The sequence below is a fragment of the Scyliorhinus canicula genome, chromosome 1, assembly GCF_902713615.1.
Source record: "Scyliorhinus canicula chromosome 1, sScyCan1.1, whole genome shotgun sequence".
Classification (NCBI taxonomy): domain Eukaryota; kingdom Metazoa; phylum Chordata; class Chondrichthyes; order Carcharhiniformes; family Scyliorhinidae; genus Scyliorhinus; species Scyliorhinus canicula.
Genome location: NC_052146.1, coordinates 302,330,768 through 302,351,154, shown reverse-complemented (window position 1 = coordinate 302,351,154; position 20,387 = coordinate 302,330,768). Strand labels below are relative to the sequence as shown.

Below are 20,387 nucleotides of genomic sequence, written 5' to 3'. Positions count from 1 at the left end.
GGTTGCGCATCGATCTGCAAATCCTTCCAGTAACTGGCGGCATGAACGGGTTAGATTCCTGGCCAGCCGTGTGATGGAAAGAACATTGGATCCTCTACAACCACGATCCATCGCTCCAGGCCACATCACGCATGTAAAGGTGCATGATGTTACAGCAACGGAGGGAGGCGGTGACATAGTGGTATTGTCGCTGGACTAGTAATCCAGTGACCCAGGGTAACGGTCTGGGGGTCCCAGGTTCAAATCCCACCACTTGAAATCCCACATGTTGAAATTGGAATTCAATAAAAAAGCTGGAATTAAAAGTGACCATTCAAACCACTGTCGATTGTTATAAAAACCCATCTGGTTCACTAGTGTTCTTGAGGGAAGGAAATCTGCCGTCCTTACCTGGTCTGGCCTACAATGTGACTCCAGTTCAATGTGCTTGACTATTAAGGGGCTGGTTTAGCACACTGGGCTAAATCGCCGGCTTTTAAAGCAGACCAAGGCAGGCCAGCAGCACGGTTCAATTCCCGTTCCAGCCTCCCCGAACAGGCGCCGGGATGTGGCGACTAGGGGCTTTTCACAGTAACTTCATTGAAGCCTACTTGTGACAATAAGCGATTTTCATTTTCATTTTCATTTCAACTGCACCTTCAAGGGCAATTGGGGGATGGACAATAAATGCTGGCACAGTCAGCGACACCCACATCCCATGAACAAATTAAAAATAAACTTCAGCTCCATAAGTGAACTGGAGCACAGCGTCACTGTCACATGCTGGTAGTATTTAACACATCTGGCAAAATGTAATGTAGACAGTCAATATTACATGTATCACAATTGTATTGAAGTTGGGTGGCACGGTTAGCACTGCTGCCTCACAGCGCAGTGATGCCAGGTTCAATCCCGGCCTTGGGTCACTCTCCGTGTGGAGTTTGCACATTCTTCCCGTGTTTGCGGGGGTCTCACCCCCACCACCCAAAGATGTGCAGGTTAGGTGGATTGGCCACGCTAAATTGCCCCTTAATTGGAAAAAAATGAATTGTCACACTGAATTTATATTTAAAAAAGCAATTGCATTGGAGCACGTCAGAGTGCAACTTGATGTGTGTGAGCAACTTAAATACCTTTGCACCATTTGTAATGACCATTTTGAAATGTCTGTAATGTTTCTTTGACTGTATGGCAGCACCTCAGAGAGCAACACGATGTATGTAGAAAACCTGAATATTATTGCACTTTGTGTGATGGCCTTTTTGAAATGTTTGTAATGTTCTTTCAAATGTTTTACAAATAAAGTGTATTTTTGCAAAAAGAAAATCGAGTAAAATGTAGTGGGCCCAATTCAAAACTTCTCAATATCTCCTTGGCCTTTCCCCTCCCTATCTCTGTAATCCCTCAGCTCCACAACCCTCCGAGATATCTACTGTCCTTCAAACTCCAGCCTCCAGAGCACCCCCACGTGAATCCTTCCATATGATAAGCAGCTGAGTCTTCATCTGCCTGGCCCCAAAGTTCTGGAAATCCCTCCGCTAAATCTTTCTATCTCTCTCTCTCCTTTAAGACAGTCCTTAAAACCCACCTCTTGACCAAGTGTTTGGTCATTTGCTCAAAGATATCCTTACGTGACCAGGTTTCAAACCCTGTTTGTGAACACTCCTGTGAAAAGCCTTGGGATGGTTTAATAAACTAGAGGGTGGAATGAGTGCTGTTTTTTATGGGGTCAATTTGCAAGGCAGTGCCACTGCAAATGGGCAAAGATCTCTACCAGGATCTCTGAGACCCCGAGAGTTACCTTTTAACTCAATCTAAAGGGGAGGCCCCGCAGGAGCCTTGGACATGTCTCGCAGGAGCTGACAGCAATCAGCAGCGAGTGATTTAAGGTTCTGGCAAGCTTCCAGTGATCCAGGTTTTCTGTTTTTTTAGTATGGCTGCTAGCCAAATCCCAGCAATGGATGAGGGATGCATGGCAAGAGTGACAATTAAACAGAATTTCAAGAGGGACCCACACCAACAGCGAATGACACACAACTACCCTGGTTGGACAGATGCTTTCTTTTCAAAACCAATTCCTCCGGCAGCCTGCATAGTTCACGGTCCAGCTTTTCTGCTGCAGCATAATGGTGACAGAAAGCCAACAAACCCCATGATCATGTTGACTAAATAGCCTGCTGAGCTCGGCACCCTCCCCTGACATAAGAACATAAGAACTAGGAGCAGGAGTAGGCCATCTGGCCCCTCAAGCCTGCTCCACCATTCAATGAGATCATGGCTGATCTTTTTTGGACTCAGCTCCACTTTCCGACCCAAACACCATAACCCTTAATCCCTTTATTCTTCAAAAAACTACCTATCTTTATCTTAAAAACATTTAATAAAGGAGCCTCAACTGCTTCACTGGGCAAGGAATTCCCTAGGTTCACAACCCTTTGGGTGAAGAAGTTCCTCCTAAACTCAGTCCTAAATCTACTTCCCCTTATTTTGAGGCTATGCCCCCTAGTTCTGCTTTCACCCGCCAGTGGAAACAACCTGCCCGCATCTATCCTATCTATCTATTCCTATCCTATCTATCTATTCCCTTCATAATTTTATATGATTTTATAAGATCCCCCCTCGAATTCCAACGAGTACAGTCCCAGTCTACTCAACCTCTCCTCGTAATCCAACCCACTCAACTCTGGGATTAACCTAGTGAATCTCCTCTGCACACCCTCCAGCGCCAGTACGTCCATTCTCAAGTAAGGAGACCAAACCTGAACACAATACTCCAGGTGTGGCCTCACTAACACCTTATACAATTGCAGCATAATCTCCCTAGTCTTAAACTCCATCCCTCTAGCAATGAAGGACAAAATTCCATTTGCCTTCTTAATCACCTGTTGCACCTGTAAACCAACTTTTTGCGACTCATGCACTAGCACACCCAGGTCTCTCTGCACAGCAGCATGTTTTACACCTGCTTTGGACATGTTGTCCAAATCAAACCATTGATTATTCGCGCACAATAAGGCTGCAAAGTGGCTGCCTGACAACGTGTGCTCGCACGATGCCCTCACATAAATGGGGGCAAAGGGAAAACAGTCCAGCAGCCACAACATAAAGAGGCGAGGGTTTGAACTCATGAACAATGTCAGCCCCGTGTTATTCGCCAGGAAGGCTGCTCAGGCACAGGGAAGGCAGGTGATTGTGAGAGAGTCGCTAAAGTTTGGCCAACTTGTTTTCATTTTGAACTTGCTGCTCTTCCTCCCCACCCTCCTGCCCCAAACTCCTGAAAGAATTCTGGCTGGTGCGGAAATTGGGTACAGCCCGCGTATCCGACACTGTCCAATATTGAGTCTGCCTGTGGCCTGGGTTTAACGGTGCCTCCATAGCCGACTCATGTGCTTTAGTAACAGGTGCGTGCATCAGGCAACTTGCCATGCCTCAAACTAAACTCCCATTGTCAGTGATTCCATCACTTCAGAATCCTGAGTGAAGTTGGCCAGGTCAGCTCCCCTCAGTCTGAATAACAATGGGACCTAAAACAGACTGTGGGTCGCTCATTCATGTATATAACAAGATTCATTTATTTTTTAGGTGGCCGAAAGCAGTTGGCTTTTTTACTTGTTTGTTCGAAACATATATTTTTTTTTTTATTTGTTCATAGGATCTGAGCGAAGCTGGCAATTGATGCCAACATCTGCTGCCCATCCCTAATTGCCATTGAGAAGCTGTTGGTGAGCAACCATCTTGAACTGCTGGAGTCTACCAGGCATAGGTACACCCACAGTGCTATGAGCAAAGCAGTCCAAGGCTTTTAATCCAGCAGCAGTGAAGAAACACACGTTTGCAGCCATTGTCCTTCTCGGTGGTAGAGGTCACGCATTTTGGAAGACGCTGGTCAAGGAGCCTTGGCGAGTTGCTGCAGTGCATCTTGTAGATGGTGCAGACAGCTGCCACAGTTTGCCAGTGGTGGAGGGAGTTGAGTGTTTAAGGTGATGAATGGAGTGCCGCTCGAGCGAACTGATTTGTTCTCGATAGCGTTGAGATGCTTCAATGTTTTTGGAGCCTCACGCGTGCAGGCAAATAGGTTAGGAAGCACCAGGGGTTACAATTTTCAGTTGTCCAAGGTCAGATCACAGGGAGTAATGGACTCTGAGGAATAGGCCGCTGGCTCATGAGGTGGATTCCGATTCGCTGAATTCCCTTCAGGCTGGGCTGTTTCTGGCTTGCACAGAGATCACCTGGTATAGGGGCGGTAGGGTAGCATAGTGGTTAGCACCTTTGCTTTGCAGCGCCAGGGACCCGGTTCGATACCTGGCTTGGGTCACTGTCCGCGCAGAGTCTGCACATTCTCCTCATGTCTGCGTCGCCACATTCCGGCACCTGTTCGGGTACACTGAGGGAGAATTCCGAATGTCCAATTCACTCAACAAGCACGTCTTTCGAGACTTGTGGGAGGAAACCCACGCAGACACGGGGAGAACGTGCAGACACTGACCCAAGCTGGGAATCGAACTCGGGTCCCTGGTGCTGTGAATCAAAGGTGCTAACCACTGTGCTGCTGTGCCGTCCCTATACCAGGTGATCTCTGTCCCAGTCAGATGATCCCTCAGAATTGAACAAAATGCACCTAATTTTAATATCCAGTTGAGGTTTGTGGGCATATGATTTGGCCAATCGCATCACCTAAATAAAAATTGATAAAAGCAGTGAGATTAAATTTGCCCCATCAATTTATTTGTGAAATAGAGTTGGTCGCACTGGGAATAAAACCCATGGAATCTTAAAGCATTGCGGAGTGGACAGTTCTCTGAGACGGCTATGTACTTCATATATCTTTGTATTTCCTCTTTACACTTTTCTTCCTCAAATGCACTTGTAGCTCCGTCAATGAGCTGGCACGGCTGTGAAGGCCTGAATGGCCTCCCTTTTTGCCCTTGGGTTCTGTGGAATTTTTGATTAATTGCTGTTCTAAAAGCCATTCCGGACTCCCCTCCCAACATTTTCTGATGTGAAATACTCTTTCCCAAGAGCCCATTGTGGAAAAAAAAGGAACTGATTATGTTTGTTTTCACTTGGGAAATAATTGGAATTTCTGGACTCTTCGAAAAACCTGCTTCTATGTAAGTAAGCACAAGCACTAGAGTCAGAAAGTGCCAAGAATAAAAGGTGAGGAAAAAAATGTCAACATCGTGTCCATTAAAACAACTGAAGAAATTTTTGAGAGACCAGCTTTGCAATCAAGTGGATCGAAAGACTTTTTCGGAGGCTTATGATTCAGGAAAATGGAGAGAAAATTCTCCCTCTCTCTCTCTCTATCTCAATCCCCCCCTCCCATTCTCCTGGGGATCCTGCCCACAAAGTATCAACTGAACTGTCGGAGGACCAGGAAATGAGCTAAATCCGAGAACGACCATTTAAGTTACCAAACCCAGGTCACAGTGACTCTCAGTGTTCAGGCAGAACTAAAGGAAGCAGGTCAGAAGGTCATGGGTACAGCTCATAGTCAGCCCTGAGCTATTTGCCTTCAGATGGGACGTCCTTTTGAGCAGGGGCTGCCGGGGGACATCCAGAAGTGGAGGCTTTGGCCAACATTTATTCTTTTGATCAACAAGGCGGAACTATTCATTGGGCGAACTTGCTAAACTGAGGAGGAGTGGGGGCCAGCTGACAATCGGCCCCATTAAAAGTTAATGACTTTATTAAAAAAAAACAGTACAGTCCATGATGGCCAGTTTGTCTCACACCAAAACTGCAGGCAACATTGCTCTTGGCCCTACCTTGACATCCAGAACCTGGGGTAGAACAGTAGGTGGGTCGGATGGTCGTCTGGGTAAACAATGCAGTGGCTGTAAAGACGAGAGAAATGCACATTAGTTAAGAAATCTTTACCATTGTGTCAGAGACAGCAGTCTGTTGTGTGTGTGTGTGCATGCGCGCATATATATGTGTGCATGTTGCATATGTGTGTTTGCATGCATGTGCATGCACATGTGTATCTCTGCACATATATATGTGTACATATGTGTTAGTACTTATGTGTGCGCACGCATGAGTGTACGTGCACATTTGTTCATCTACTGCTCCATATTAAACACTTCCAAATAATTAATTTGCAACGGCTAGAGTAGAACATAGAACAGTACAGCACAGTACAGGCCAGGCCCTTCAGCCCACGATGTTGTGCCGACCATTTATCCTAATCTTAGATCAACCTAACCTGCACCCCTGTCCTAACCTGTCTAAGAGTCACTTAACTGTCTTTAATGACTCTGACTCCACCACCTCTGCTGGCAGTGCATTCCACGCACCCACCACTCTCTTTGTAAAGAACCTACCTCTGACATCTCCTTATATCTTCCTTCAATCACCTTAAAATTATGCCCCATTGTGACAGCCATCTCCGCCCTGGGGAAAAGTCTCTGGCTATCCACTCTATCCATGCCTCTCATCACCTTGTACACCTCTATCAAATCAACTCGCTTCCTTCTTGGCTCCATTGAGAAAAGCTCCCTCAAGCTTTCTTCATAATACATGCCCTCCAGTCCAGGCAGCATCCTGGTAAATCTCCTCTGCACCCTCAGGTACTGATTACAGCTTCGGTCTCATTACCTACAGAAATACATACTTGCCATGGAGGAAGTTCAACATAAGGAGGTTCAGTGACTGATTTCTGGAACGAGGTGGGATGTCCCCGGAGTAGAGATTGAGAAGATTAGACCTACCTTCCCTGGAGTTTAAAATCAAGAGGTAATTGAATTGGAACATGCAACGTTCTTAAATGATATAACATGGGAAATGCATTTCCCTGGCTGAGCGATCTAGAGCACTGGGGCACAGATGCAGAATAAGGGATCAACCATTTAGGACTGAGATGAGGAAGAACCTCTTCACTCAGAGGGTTGTGTTGTGAATCTGTAGAAGTCTCCACTCCAGAGGGCTGAGGGTGCGCAGTCGTTGATATTCAAGATAAAGGTTGATAGATTTAGGAGCATTGAGGCAATGAAGGGGTATTGGGGTCTGTGGCACGGAAATCAAGACATGGTGTTACCCGTTCAAATACACTGCGTGTTGGCATACTGAGCCCCAGGTTATAATTATTCCAGTGTTAGAATCCCGGATGAGAACCCAACTATTTTCGATGTGTAAAACTGTGAGGAAGTGGTACTGCTCCACTCTGACCAATAGGAATCTTTTATATTAAAACAAACTTTAACTTAAACACAGAATTAACCACATTAATATCAGAGGAACAGCTTTACAGTTACACCAATTCTTAAGTAAAAGAGAAAACCTTAATATACTTTCTAAATCTGCCACTGTATTCCAATTAAGCAAACCAATATATTTCAAATACCAATCATGAATAAAATTAACAACCAGGGTTCTATTTTTTGAGAGAATAATCTTTATTGTCACGTGTAGGCTTACATTAACACTGCAATGACGTTACTGTGAAATGCCCCTAGTCGCCACATTCCAGCGCCTATTCGGGTACACAGAGGGAGAATTCAATGTACAAATTACCTAACAGCGCATCTTTTGGGACTTGTGGGAGGAAACCGGAGCACCCGGAGGAAACCCACGCAGACACGGGAAGAATGTGCAGACTCCACACAAACAGTGGCCCAAGCCGGGAATCGAACCTAGGACCCTGGAGCTGTGAAGCAACAGTGCTAATCACTGTGCTACTGTGCCGCCCTTGCTTTTCTCTGTGCAGAATCTTTGGTGAGAGAACATTTCAGTACCAAACTGAAACACCTCTGCTCAAATGAGAGTTCTAGGGACAAATCACTTTTCAGTCATTTCTGACAAAGAGTCATCCAGACTCAGAAGGTTAGCTCTCTTCTCTCTCCACAAATGCTGTTAGACCTGCTGAGATTGTCCAGTACTTTCTGTTGTTCTTCAAGATTCTAACATCCGCAGTAATTTGTTTTACTTTTCAGACAGGCTTGTCTCCTCCCATTAACTACATCATTGATACCAAAAGCATCAGGCGTTCTTTTGTCTCTTCTGACAACATGTCCCTTGACTTGATTAGCCGGGACCCCTCAGAAATTATCTGCGCCCCCAGGGGTCCACATCCTAATCATTCTTTGCGTAAGGAAGTTTCTTCTGAATTCTCTATTGTATTTCTGAGGGACTCTCTTATATTGAAGGCCTCTAATTTTGCTCATCCCCAGAAGAGGAAGCATTCCCCCTATATCTGCTCTATGTTGAAGCAAGCCAGCCATCCCTAACAAGAAGAAGAATTACTCTAGAAATAACTCATGCTGTGTCTGATTCTACTGACGAGGTCTTATCAGGTGCCTAGATATTTGAGGCTGTAGGTCACCCATCAAATCGCAGTCTTTGATGACCGCTGTGACCACACTCACAGAGCTCGCAGAGATTTTCCTCGTCCTCAGTTGGAAAGACGTTGAAAAAGTGAAGTCCCCGTTTCTGGTGGGTGGGGTGGATTCAGTGTCAGCGACCTGTCCCTTCAGGTTAAAGGGCAATTTAAACATGAGAGAGGAGTAATGCGCGCTGCAACGGTGTACATGTATTCCTAAAGATGAGCTCTGACTGGCACTCCGAATGAATGCAATTAGCGAAAATAAATCCATTTACAATTTTACGGGGAACAACAAATCAATAGATATTCTATGGCACATTTATAGAGAGATTACAAAGAGTCAGCAGATCCTGACTTCAGGAGCATGTCGAGGCAGCACGGTAGCACAAGTGGATAGCACTGTGGCTTCACAGCGCCAGGGTCCTAGGTTCAATTCCCCGCTGGGTCACTGTCTGTGCAGAGTCTGCATGTTCTCCGCACGTTCTCCCAATGCCTGCGTGGGTTTCCTCCGGGTGCTCCGGTTTCCTCCCACAGTCCAAAGACGTGCAGGTTCGGTGGATTGGCCGTGATAAATTGCCCTTCGTGGCCAAAAAAGGTTAGGAGGGGTTATTGGGTTACGGGGATAGGGTGGAAGTGAGGCCTTAAGATGGTCGGTGCAGACTCGATGGGCCAAATGCCCTCATTCTGCACTGTATGTTCTATCTTCATTCAGACACTTTATTGAAAATCAGCAGGTCTCCTTAACGGTATCTTTAAACATCTAAATGTATTGCAGAGTAAGCCAGCTCGCTCACGGGTTGCCCCGGCATGTTGACCATTGTGGGTCAGTGCAGACTCAATGGGCCGAATGGCCTCCTTCTGCACTGTATGTTCTATGTTCTATGTTTGTCGTCACTACATTGAGCATTTTACATGGAGCAGAGCAAACGTTCTGGAACGTTGGTACATTTGTGGGCAGAATCTTGCTGAGGAGCCGGGAATCTCTCCCACTGGCTGGATATCCTGTGAGTTATCTGCTCTGCCTCCTTTCAGGAAGGCCCACCGGATCACAAATCAATCAGGCAGTGGCATTTGTTGTGGTTTGTGGTTCCACCGATGATGACACAGGACATGTATGTGTTCAACTACAATAATGATTTATTGCCAAACATGTGGAAAGATAACTGACTGATTTATATACGGACAAAGTTACTTGTTTTCCTAGGGAGCTACTCTGAGTGCAATTATCCTGTTGGACATCCTGTCACCCACACCTGGTCACTCTAGTCACGCTATGCATGCCTGTCGCCACCCGCTGGCCGGAGGTCATAACTATGATTACATGTACTGCTATGTAACTTTATACATCTACACAACTATACAATTTATGTGCCTGTACATAACACCACAGCGATTTCACCAGCGAGCCTTCTCCTGGAATCTCGACCCCTGGGGGAGAAGGACCGGTTTACTCAGAGCTGCTGGCCAATCAGAGGCTGGCAGGTCAGGTGGTCAGCAGTACCACAAGGGTGTCCATGGCTGCTGCTGGGAAAACATCCCCCCCCCCCCCACCCAAAGCCCGAGGATCACGAAGCAACCCAGGATACTGCCAAGTAACGTGGAGAGTGATTCTCAGGGTGGAGGTCATGGGGAGAGGGGTGTAGAGGGGTTGGCAGCAAGGGCAGGGAGTGGCTCTCAGCAGGGCCCCCCCCCCGCCCCCCCCCAAGGGCCCCCCCCCCCTTCCCCCCCTCCCCCCTCACCTGCCTAATTTTGAGTCTCTCATTCGGACACCACCCCAGGCTGGTTGAAGGGATTTATTTGTCGTGTAGGCCCACCTGCAGCTGGGTCAATGAGTGGTGGGATGAGGTCCCCAAACGCTCATTAATTGACCACCTAAGTGCCTCGACTGGTGGCAGAATGGGTAGGCCCATGGTCGACCCTTCCCACCCTGCCATCAGTTGAGGCCCTTAATTGTGCAGGGGACAGGAAGGCAGAGGGTTCTGACACGCCACCTACCCACAAAGTCCCTTCCCAGGATGCCAACAAAACGGAATAAAGTGGTTCTAACATTTTCCAAAAATCCGATTTGAGATAATGAAGTGACTCATGCTGTGAATAATGAAGCTGGGCCTCTGAGTGGGCTGAGTCACCGACTGAATAACCTCTCTTTGGACAGCCCACAACAGCACATTCTGTTCATGCCACGGGAACTCCAACATTAGTCCTTTCAAGTCAGCTCTTTCATTTTGCTAGTTTTCTGCTGATTTTATCGAGCTGCGAGGCTTGGGGATTATTCAATGAGCCCGTGGAGGAAGTTTTCATTGCTCGATCTATCTTACTTTACCGCATGGTCCACGGCACACCCTCAAGGAGCCGGCACGACTGGCAGAATGCGGAAAGGACCCTGCCAGTCACTCCGCCGGGTATTCGGGGCTGGTTTAGCACACTGGGCTAAATCGCTGGCTTTTAAAGCAGACCAAGGCAGGCCAGCAGCACGGGTTCAATTCCCGTACCAGCCTCCCCGAACAGGTGCCGGAATGTGGCGACTAGGGGCTTTTCACAGTAATTTAATTGAAGCCCACACGTGACAATAATCAATTTTCGTTTTCATTACCACCCAGGGAACGCCAAGGTGCAGGCAGGCAGGAGCATACAGCTGAGGTATATCTGGGGTCGCCAATTTTCTCAATGGTAGAGAGAAGTTTGAACGGTGAGGCGGTTGCTGCCTTTTGGATTCTAGATGACCGAGATCATGTTCACCATGATAAGCACTTTTACAGTGGCCAGAACACTGCGACCACGGGCCTTCACTTCAGATCTGTTCAACTGGACAGCGTTTCAGGCAACAGAGGTCAGCCTGTGGGATGGGTTACAGAGCGAGCAGCTCGTGTTGACTCATTCGAATGAAAATTTGACAGAATTCTTTCAGAAAATAACATCTTGGGCCGTAAGGTGTGAGATATATTTGAGTTGTGGCATGTCCAAGGTGTAGCCTGCCTGGGACGATCAGGTGACTTAGGATTTTATTATTTTATTTAAGCTTCATATGGTTTATACCGAGAATAATGGATGCCTGGAATGAGTTACAGGCTGGAATCTAATCACGGGGTTTGGGTGGTTTTTTAGAATAATGGATAGCCTGCAAGGACAGGAAATTAGGCGAGGTATGAAATTTTGATTGACCAACCCTGGGTTGGGATGCAGAGATAAAGTCAGCGGCGTGTTTGTGGCATGTCAGGTCTCGTGCTGGCCTGTGGGAGTTTTGTGGTGCATCCACATGCCAAGGATGTTCATTACTGTCAAAGTGTTTCCAATAAAGTCCCACCTTCAAGATAAAGTCAGCGGCCTGTTTGTGGCATGTCAGGTCTCGTGCTGGCCTGTGGGAGTTTTGTGGTGCATCCACATGCCAAGGGTGTTCATTACTGTCAAAGAGTTTCCAATAAAGTCCCACCTTCAAGATAAAGTCAGTGGCGACCCCTCAAAAACCTCATGGCAGTCGGTTCAAGATCATTTATTGGTGACATCCACCTTTCATCTTTGTGTGGTTGTGTGGTAAAGTCAGCAGTTTTTCCCATTGGCGGTGGGGGGGGGGGGGGGGGGGGGGGGAGGGAGAGAGAGAGAGAGAGAGAGCAGTGGAGCAGGAGAATGGCAACTTCAATGGCGGCTGGGGACCAGCAAGGATGAGTTTGTGAGACTGCAAGTTCAGCCATGTTCCACACAGTGGTGAGAACAACACTGGAATATTCGATAAAGAGTGAACAGAAAACACAACATTGTTTCTTCCACATGAGGGCAAATGTCCCTACCTCCACTTTCATGCTCAGCATGTTTTATGTTAACAGCAAAAAGGTGGGCAGAAAAGTTGTGGCCATGATGCACAGCCAGGAGTCTCTTTAATAGGCTGCCTGTAGTGGCAACATTGTTAAATATCGATGGGTTTCAACAATGAAAAGCTCCCCCGGCCATTAACTTAGATGCGCTGTGCATACACGCCACTGGAACTTTTCAGTTTCATTATAATCACATGGGAAAGAGCAAAAAGGGAGGAAGCGCAACACAGTTCCAGTTATGATGTCTGGAATGGCAAATTCACAGCCTGGAAGTGGGTTACAGACTGAAGTCCAATGGAAAGGTTCATCTGGCTTATGAATAGCATAATGGACCCTCGGGAATGAGTTACTGGCTGGAATCTAATCAAAGGTTTGAGTGGTTTTCTAGAATAACAGAAAAATAGGAGTGAAACCGGTGCGTGAGTGTGTGTGGTGTGTGCGTGTGAGTGTGTGCGTGTGCGAGAGTGTGTGTGCGCCAGTGTGTGTGCGAGAGTATGTGTGTATGCATGTGTGAATGTGTGTAATACGTCAAAGTTAGTAACACGGTAGCACAAGTGGCTAGCACTGTGGCTTCACAGCACCAGGGTCCCAGGTTCGATTCCCCGCTGGGTCACTGTCTGTACGGAGTTTCCTCCCACAGTCCAAAGACGTGCAGGTTAGGTGGATTGGCCATGATAAATTGCCCTTGGTGTCCAAAAAGGTTTGGAGGGGTTATTGGGCTACGGGGATAGGGTGGAAGTGAGGGCTTAAGTGGTTCGGTGCAAACTCGATGGGCCGAATGGCCTCCTTCTGCACTGTATGTTCTATACTCACCACAGCTCAGCGTACTGTCAGGTTCCAGCACATCAACCGGGATATCCCAGAACGAATTCTCCCAGTCCACAATGTTCCCCACTTCGTCACAAGTTAAGTCCAGCAGTGTCTGTCCGGACATGCTGAAATTCCAGAGCCGGAAGTTGTAGAGTTCCCCAGTGTAGGTGCGACTGCTGGGAGTCACTTTTGGTGCCAATGTGAAGGTGCCACTGCCCGCAACAACCTTGTTCTGGGATTCGCTGCAGGCATTGAGCTGATATTTATCTTGACTCTGGGTGATGACATTGCCAGAGCTGCCATCCCATGAGACGCACACTCGGCGCCAAGAATCCGTGACCACCTCCTCGGAAAAATGTTCGTCCCAGAACTCCCCCACGTCACACACCACATCGGAAATGGATAGCTGGATGTCATCATTCCCTTTCCTGAAATCGATCAGCGTCTTGTCGCTGCTGTCTGTGTAGGAGAACAGGGTCCACCTGTCCTTCAAGGCGGTTGACCTCACCTCGATGCACACCGTGAACTGCCGGAGCTCTGGGATGGAGGCGGAAGGGGAGACTGAAAGGGCCTGCCGTTGAGAAGCCTGCAGCAACACCACCTTCTGATTCCGCAGCGAGGCTGCCACTTAACCCAGGAAAAGGGAAACAAAACCAAAAAAAGAGCAGAATTTAGTTACGGAGACATGGAAAGAGGATGTATAAACACAAAAGAGTGTGGAAAAGACCTTCTATTGCTGAACATTGCACTCATTGTTACAGAGCTGAACCAAAGCATTCATACAGCAAAGAAGGAGAGCTTTCGTCACATTGAACCACTGCTAGATGCCTGAAAGAAATACCCAATTCATCCCACCTGCCATGTGGGCATCATTGCCCAGAAAATTGTGTTCCCATAATTTGATTCAATACATTCCTAATGACTGAATTCACCTCTGCCTCTTCAAGCGCTGCTGAAAGATGTCTATGCCCAATTGTGAATACCTTCAGGAGCTGTGACACCATGTGACAGAGTATCCAAGGTAACACGTGATTCTGGATTGTTTCGTAATCTCAAGAGAGTGAGTCATGGGGCTGGTTTATCTCACTCGGCTAAATCGCTGGCTTTTAAAGCAGACCAAGCAGGCCAGCAGCACTGTTCGATTCCCGTACCAGCCTCCCCGGACAGGCGCCGGAATCATAGACTTTTTACAGTGCAGAAGGAGGCCATTTGGCCCATCAAGTCTGCATCGGCTCCTGGAAAGAGCACCCTACTCAAGGTTAACACCTCCACCCTATCCCCATAACCCAGTAACCCCACCCAACACTAAGGGCAATTTAGGATACTATGGGCAATTTATCATGGCCAATCCACCTAACCTGCATATCTTTGGACTGTGGGAGGAAACCGGAGTACCCAGAGGAAACCCACGCACACACGGGGAGGATGTGCAGACTCCACACAGACAGTGACCCAAGCCGGAATCGAACTTGGGACCCTGGAGCTGTGAAGCGATTGTGCTATCCACAATGCTACCGTGCTGCCCCTCCACAATGCTACCGTGCTGCCCCTCCACAATGCTACCATGCTGCTCCTAGGGAATGTGGCAACTAGGGGCTTTTCACAGTAACTTCATTGAAGCCTACTCGTGACAATAAGCGATTTTCATTTTTTTCATTTTTCATAGATTCTTCCCGAAATCACTAAGGTCCTTCGGGAAAGGGAACGTGTGTATTGGCCTATACGTGACTCCCAAGTCCCCCACCACCTCTTTGAGGGGACCTGGAAAATGATCACCTTCTCAGGAAGACAAGGGACGGTCAATAAATGCCAGCAATGACCACATGGTGAGAATTACAATCATTAAAAGCTAAAATCGTGTTGTTATGATAATGAATGCGTTTCAGCCAAGTAGATTTGGTGCAATTATAATCTATACTTTAGAAAGATTCTGGATCAATGTCTAGCTCAGGACAGGGTCAGAATAGCCCGTGCATCAAAACACATAACCTTCAAACAGCAGAGCTTCAATAAGAAGACCCATCACTATCCTACAACGGCAACGAGAGTTGGACAATAAATGTTGACTTTCCCAGTGTCATTGACATCCCAAGAATGAATAGCAACATAGTTCCAAGTCAGAATGGAGTGTAGCTTGGAGGGGAGTTTGCATGTGGTGTTCCCATACACCCACTGCACTTGTCCTTCTCGGTGTTGGAGGTCGCGGGTTTGGAAGGTGTCGCTGAAGGAGCCTTGATGAGATGCTGCAGGGCACCCAATGGATAACACCAAGGTTTGCTGGGCATCCTTTGGGGGGGGGGGGGCACAGGAAAGATGAGTGACTCACATTTAATCCGCGAGCTGCCACCAAACTCCAGTGGGCTCAGGGCAATGGGTGTCAAGCGCCTCATTAATAAGCCAAATTGACATGCTTCTGCTGGTGAGTAAGATTCCCGCAATGCATCCTTCCTGCCCAAACATAAATTGGTGACAGTTTTCTGACACTTGGAGCACAATGACTCCTTCCAGATTCTCACGGTGCCCCCACCACCTTGTCCATTCTGACGGGCTCAATTGAATTCCACCTCTGACTCTATAATTGAATGTGTTGTGTTATTATGACAATCCAAAAATCTCATGGTCACTTTTATTGATTTTCTTACAATTTGAATTAATATACACAGAATGATGGATACCTGGGCGTGAGGAACATATAGAATAATGGATCCTGGGAGTGAGTTACAGATTGAAATCTAACCGGGTTCAGGTGGTTTATATACAGAATAATGGATACCTGGGAGTGAGTTACAGACTGAAATCTAACCGGGTTCAGGTGGTTTATATACAGAATAATGGATCCTGGGAGTGAGTGACAGATTGAAATCTAACCGGGTTCAGGTGGTTTATATATAGAATAATGGATCCTGGGAGTGAGTGACAGATTGAAATCTAACCGGGTTCAGGTGGTTTATATACAGAATAATGGGTACCTGGGAGTGAGTTACAGACTGAAATCTAACCGGGTTCAGGTGGTTTATATATAGAATAATGGATCCTGGGAGTGAGTGATAGATTGAAATCTAACCAAGTTCAGGTGGTTTATATACAGAATAATGGATACCTGGGAGTGAGTTACAGATTGAAATCTAACCGGGTTCAGGTGGTATATATATAGAATAATGGATACTCAGGACTGAATACAGACTGGAATCTAATCTAGGAATCCAGATGGTTTACATACAGAATAATGGATACCTGGGAGTGAGTTACAGACTGGAATCTAATCTAGGAATCCAGATGGTTTACATACAGAATAATGGATATCTGGGAGTGAGTTACAGACTGGGATCTAATCTAGGAATCCAGATGGTTTACATACAGAATAATGGATATCTGGTAGTGAGTTACAGACTGGAATCTAACCGAGTTCAGGTGGTTTATATACAGAATGATGGATACCTGGGAGTGAGTTACAGACTGAAATCTAATCAAGGATTTCAGATTGGATTGGATTGGATTGGATTTGTTTATTGTCACGTGTACCGAGGTACAGTGAAAAGTATTTTTCTGCAAGCAGCTCAACAGATCATTCAGTACATGGAAGAAAAGGGAATTAAACAAAATTCAAGAAAATACATGAGAATACAAAATAGGGAGCTTTAGAATTAATTTTTAAAAGGTTAGAACGAGTATAAGTTAAGTTAAAAGTGGATCTGTTGGGGTGAGCTTGCAGAGAGTCACCTCACTCCGGCGCCATCTTGCTGCGGAAGATGGTTTATATACAGAATGATGGATACCTGGGAGTGAGTTACAGACTGAAATCTAATCAAGGATTTCAGATGGTTTATGTATAGAATAATGGATATTCAGGACTGAGTACAGACTGGAATCTAATCTAGGATTCCAGATGGTTTACATACAGAATAATGGATACCTGGGAGTGAGTTACAGACTGGAATCTAACCAAGTTCAGGTGGTTTATATATAGAATAATGGGTACCTGGGAGTGAGTTACAGACTGGAATCTAATTGAGTTCAGGTGGTTTATATGTTGAATAATGGATATCTGGGAGTGAGTTACAGACTGGAATCTAATCTAGGATTCCAGATGGTTTACATACAGAATAATGGATACCTGGGAGTGAGTTACAGACTGGAATCTAACCAAGTTCAGGTGGGTTATATACAGAATGATGGATACCTGGGAGTGAGTTACAGACTGGAATCTAATCTAGGATTCCAGATGGTTTACATACAGAATAATGGATACCTGGGAGTGAGTTACAGACTGGAATCTAACCAAGTTCAGGTGGGTTATATATAGAATAATGGGTACCTGGGAGTGAGTTACAGACTGGAATCTAATTGAGTTCAGGTGGTTTATATGTTGAATAATGGATATCTGGGAGTGAGTTACAGACTGGAATCTAATCTAGGATTCCAGATAGTTTACATACAGAATAATGGATACCTGGGAGTGAGTTACAGACTGGAATCTAACCGAGTTCAGGTGGTTTATATACAGAATGATGGATACCTGGGAGTGAGTTACAGACTGGAATCTAACCGAGTTCAGGTGGTTTATATATAGAATAATGGATATCTGGGAGTGAGTTTACAGACTGGAATCTAATCGTGGAGTTTTATTTTATTTGTTCATGGGATGTGGGCGTCCCTGGCTGGGTCAACTTTTATTGCCCATTCCTAAGGGCATTTAAGAATCAACCACATTGCTGTCGGTCTAGAGTCACGTGTAGTGCAGACCAGGTAAGGATGGCAGATTTCCTTCTCCTAAAGGACATAAGTCAACCAGATGGGTTTTTACGACAATGGTTTCATGGTCATCTTTAATTCTGAATTTCCTTGTTGAATTCATATTTTACCATCTGCCATGGCGGAGGTTTGAACCAGGGGACTCTGGCTCTCTGGATTGCTAGTCCAGTGACAATAACGCAAGGCCACTGCCTATCCTAATGGAAACCTGGGAGACAGTTACAGAATGCAATAAAACAAATTATCTGTCATTGTCACATTGCAATTTGTGGGAGCTTGCTGTGCATAAATTAGCTGCCATATTTACATATAGAATTTACAGTGCAGAAGGAGGCCATTCAGCCCATTGAGTCTGCACCGGCTCTTGGAAAGAGCACCCTACTCAAGGTCAACACCTCCACCCTATCCCCATAACCCCACCCAACACTAAGGGCAATTTTGGACACTAAGGGCAATTTATCATGGCCAATCCACCTAACCTGCACATCTTTGGACTGTGGGAGGAAACCGGAGCACCCAGAGGAAACCCACGCACACACGGGGAGGATGTGCAGACTCCACACTGACAGTGATCCAAGCCGGAATCGAACCTGGGACCCTGGAGCTGTGAAGCGATTGTGCTATCCACAATGCTGCCCGCTATTTCCTACATTACAACATCAACCACACGTCACAGCTGCTGCATCATCTGGAAAGTATGTGGGACATCCTAAATTTGTGAAAAGCGCTATATAAATGCAATCGCTTTTTTCTTTGAAATACAGCATTAGTTTTAGTAGAAACATTTTCAAAAGCCACATATTCGTAAGTTTTGAGCAGTTTCCTTGGTCACATACCTTGCGTGTAGCTGGCTTTGAAGCCCTTCTTTTGGATACTAAAGTCAGTCTTGAATGTGACAATCATTTCATTCCCCGTCGAGTTCAACGTGAGGCCCTTAGCTGTAACACCGCAAAGTTCTATCAACTCGGCCCCAGTTTTTATTGCCACAACGTCGTACAGACATTTCTGGGCTTCCTCTAACTCAAACTCGTGAAAGGTCAACTGTATGATAAATCCAGGAGGGGCTCGGATGGTCCAATGACAATTTAAATCAGAAATATACTCCTTGGGGAAGCATGGGGATGTGAACTGTCCGGAGGGACCGGTTAGCGTTTCTGTGCATTCTGAGCAGCCCAACACTGCTGAATCCCAACAGAAGGAAAAGAAAATGGAACACAAATTATAATTGTCAACTTGACCTCAGAAAACTTGCATCGACATGTATTGGGCAGAGTCCCAGTAAGATCAGGAGAAGGAAGGCTGCCAAGGTTTAGTTCCAGGCATGCAGTCAATTGCTTGGTACCAATTCACAAGAACACAACATTGGATATGTCGTTAACTACAGTCTGGACCTTCTGGGATCATGACAAAGCTTCACCTCAGACATCCCAACCCCCTAAATCATTGACAATTCCCTTCCTGCAAGTGTCAACTGGCATTAGGCTAATGTCTGCAGTAATCCAGCACTCAAACCAATTCAATAAGCTTCCCACCACAGACTGGCCAGCGATTGACAGCAGGCCACTTACCACAGACAGTATCATAGGAATATGGGAACAGCCGGGGGCCATTCAGCCCCTTGCGTCTGTTCTGCCATTCAGCTACATCATGGCCAATCTGTATCTATGCTCCATCCACTCACCTTGAGCATTAATACCCTTAACTCACATAAACCCATCCATCTCAGTTTTGAATTTTCAACTGACCTCCAGCATTAGTGACTTTTTTTTGGGGGGGAGGGGAGACGTACTAGATTTTCACTATCCTTTTTGTGGGAAGGTAACCCCTGACATCACTCCTGAATGGTCTGGCTTTATTTCAACGTTATGCCCGCATGTTCTGGAATGTTCCACCGGGGGAAATAGATTCTCTCTCTATCCACCCGATCAACTCTTATCAAAGCTGAACCCAACCTTGTCCTTACTAGAGAGGGAAATCTATTTTCTATGAACATCGACCGTGAAGCCATCCTTTACTGTTACAGCACTGTATGATTCTGGTATGTGTAGTGAGTAGTGGGAACTCCCCACTGGCATGACTCCTCATTATTTTGAATCATCCATGCATGTATATCCATCACCAAGTCCCATTTAGCCAACACCACTGCACTCTTTGACCTATGCTAGCTCCTGCTATGTCAATATTTTGATCTTGAAATCCTCACCATTGTCTTCAAATCCCTCCAGGTCCTGACCCATCACAATCTCTGTAATGTGTGCACCATCTATGAGATGCATTGGAGGAACTCACTAAGGCTCCTTGGGATCATCTTTCAAACCCACAACCAGTGTCGTCTAGAAGGACAAGGACAACAGATGCATGTGAACACCTCCACCTGGAGGTTCCCCTCCAAGTCACCCACCATCCTGGCTTGGGAATATATCACTGTTCCTTCACTGTCACTGGGTCAAAATCCTGGAACACGCTCCCTAATAGCACCTTCTCGTGGGCAAGTAGAGGCGGGCAACAAATGCTGGCCGAGCCAGCAAAGCCCACATCCTATCAAAAAAGGTTCCTCCAATCCTCCAATCCTCGGAGATACCTGCACTCCTCCAATTCTGCGAATACATTTAAGTGTTGGAATGTTTAATTCCAATGGGTTTGCAGCATAATAGTGCATTTGATGGAGCCCCTGCTTGCAGGAAATCCCTGGCCTGGAGGCGGGGGCGGGGGGG

General features: G+C 46.3%; 1 protein-coding gene across 8 annotated transcripts in view; it reads right to left on the bottom strand.

The window, feature by feature from the left end:
- The window catches only part of adgrg6 (adhesion G protein-coupled receptor G6), a 138,108-nt gene that overhangs the window by 78,917 nt on the left and 38,804 nt on the right, over positions 1-20,387 (bottom strand). For 6 of the 8 annotated variants that reach the window (XM_038816609.1, XM_038816632.1, XM_038816624.1 and 3 more), the window contains exons 3-5: positions 18,510-18,854; positions 12,925-13,548; positions 5,748-5,816 (exon numbers count right to left, since the gene is read on the bottom strand). In XM_038816609.1, coding sequence (XP_038672537.1) covers positions 5,748-5,816; positions 12,925-13,548; positions 18,510-18,854 — 1,038 coding nt within the window. The remainder of the gene's footprint in view (positions 1-5,747; positions 5,817-12,924; positions 13,549-18,509; positions 18,855-20,387) is intronic. The other 2 variants (XM_038816618.1, XM_038816673.1) reach the window with 2 other exon arrangements.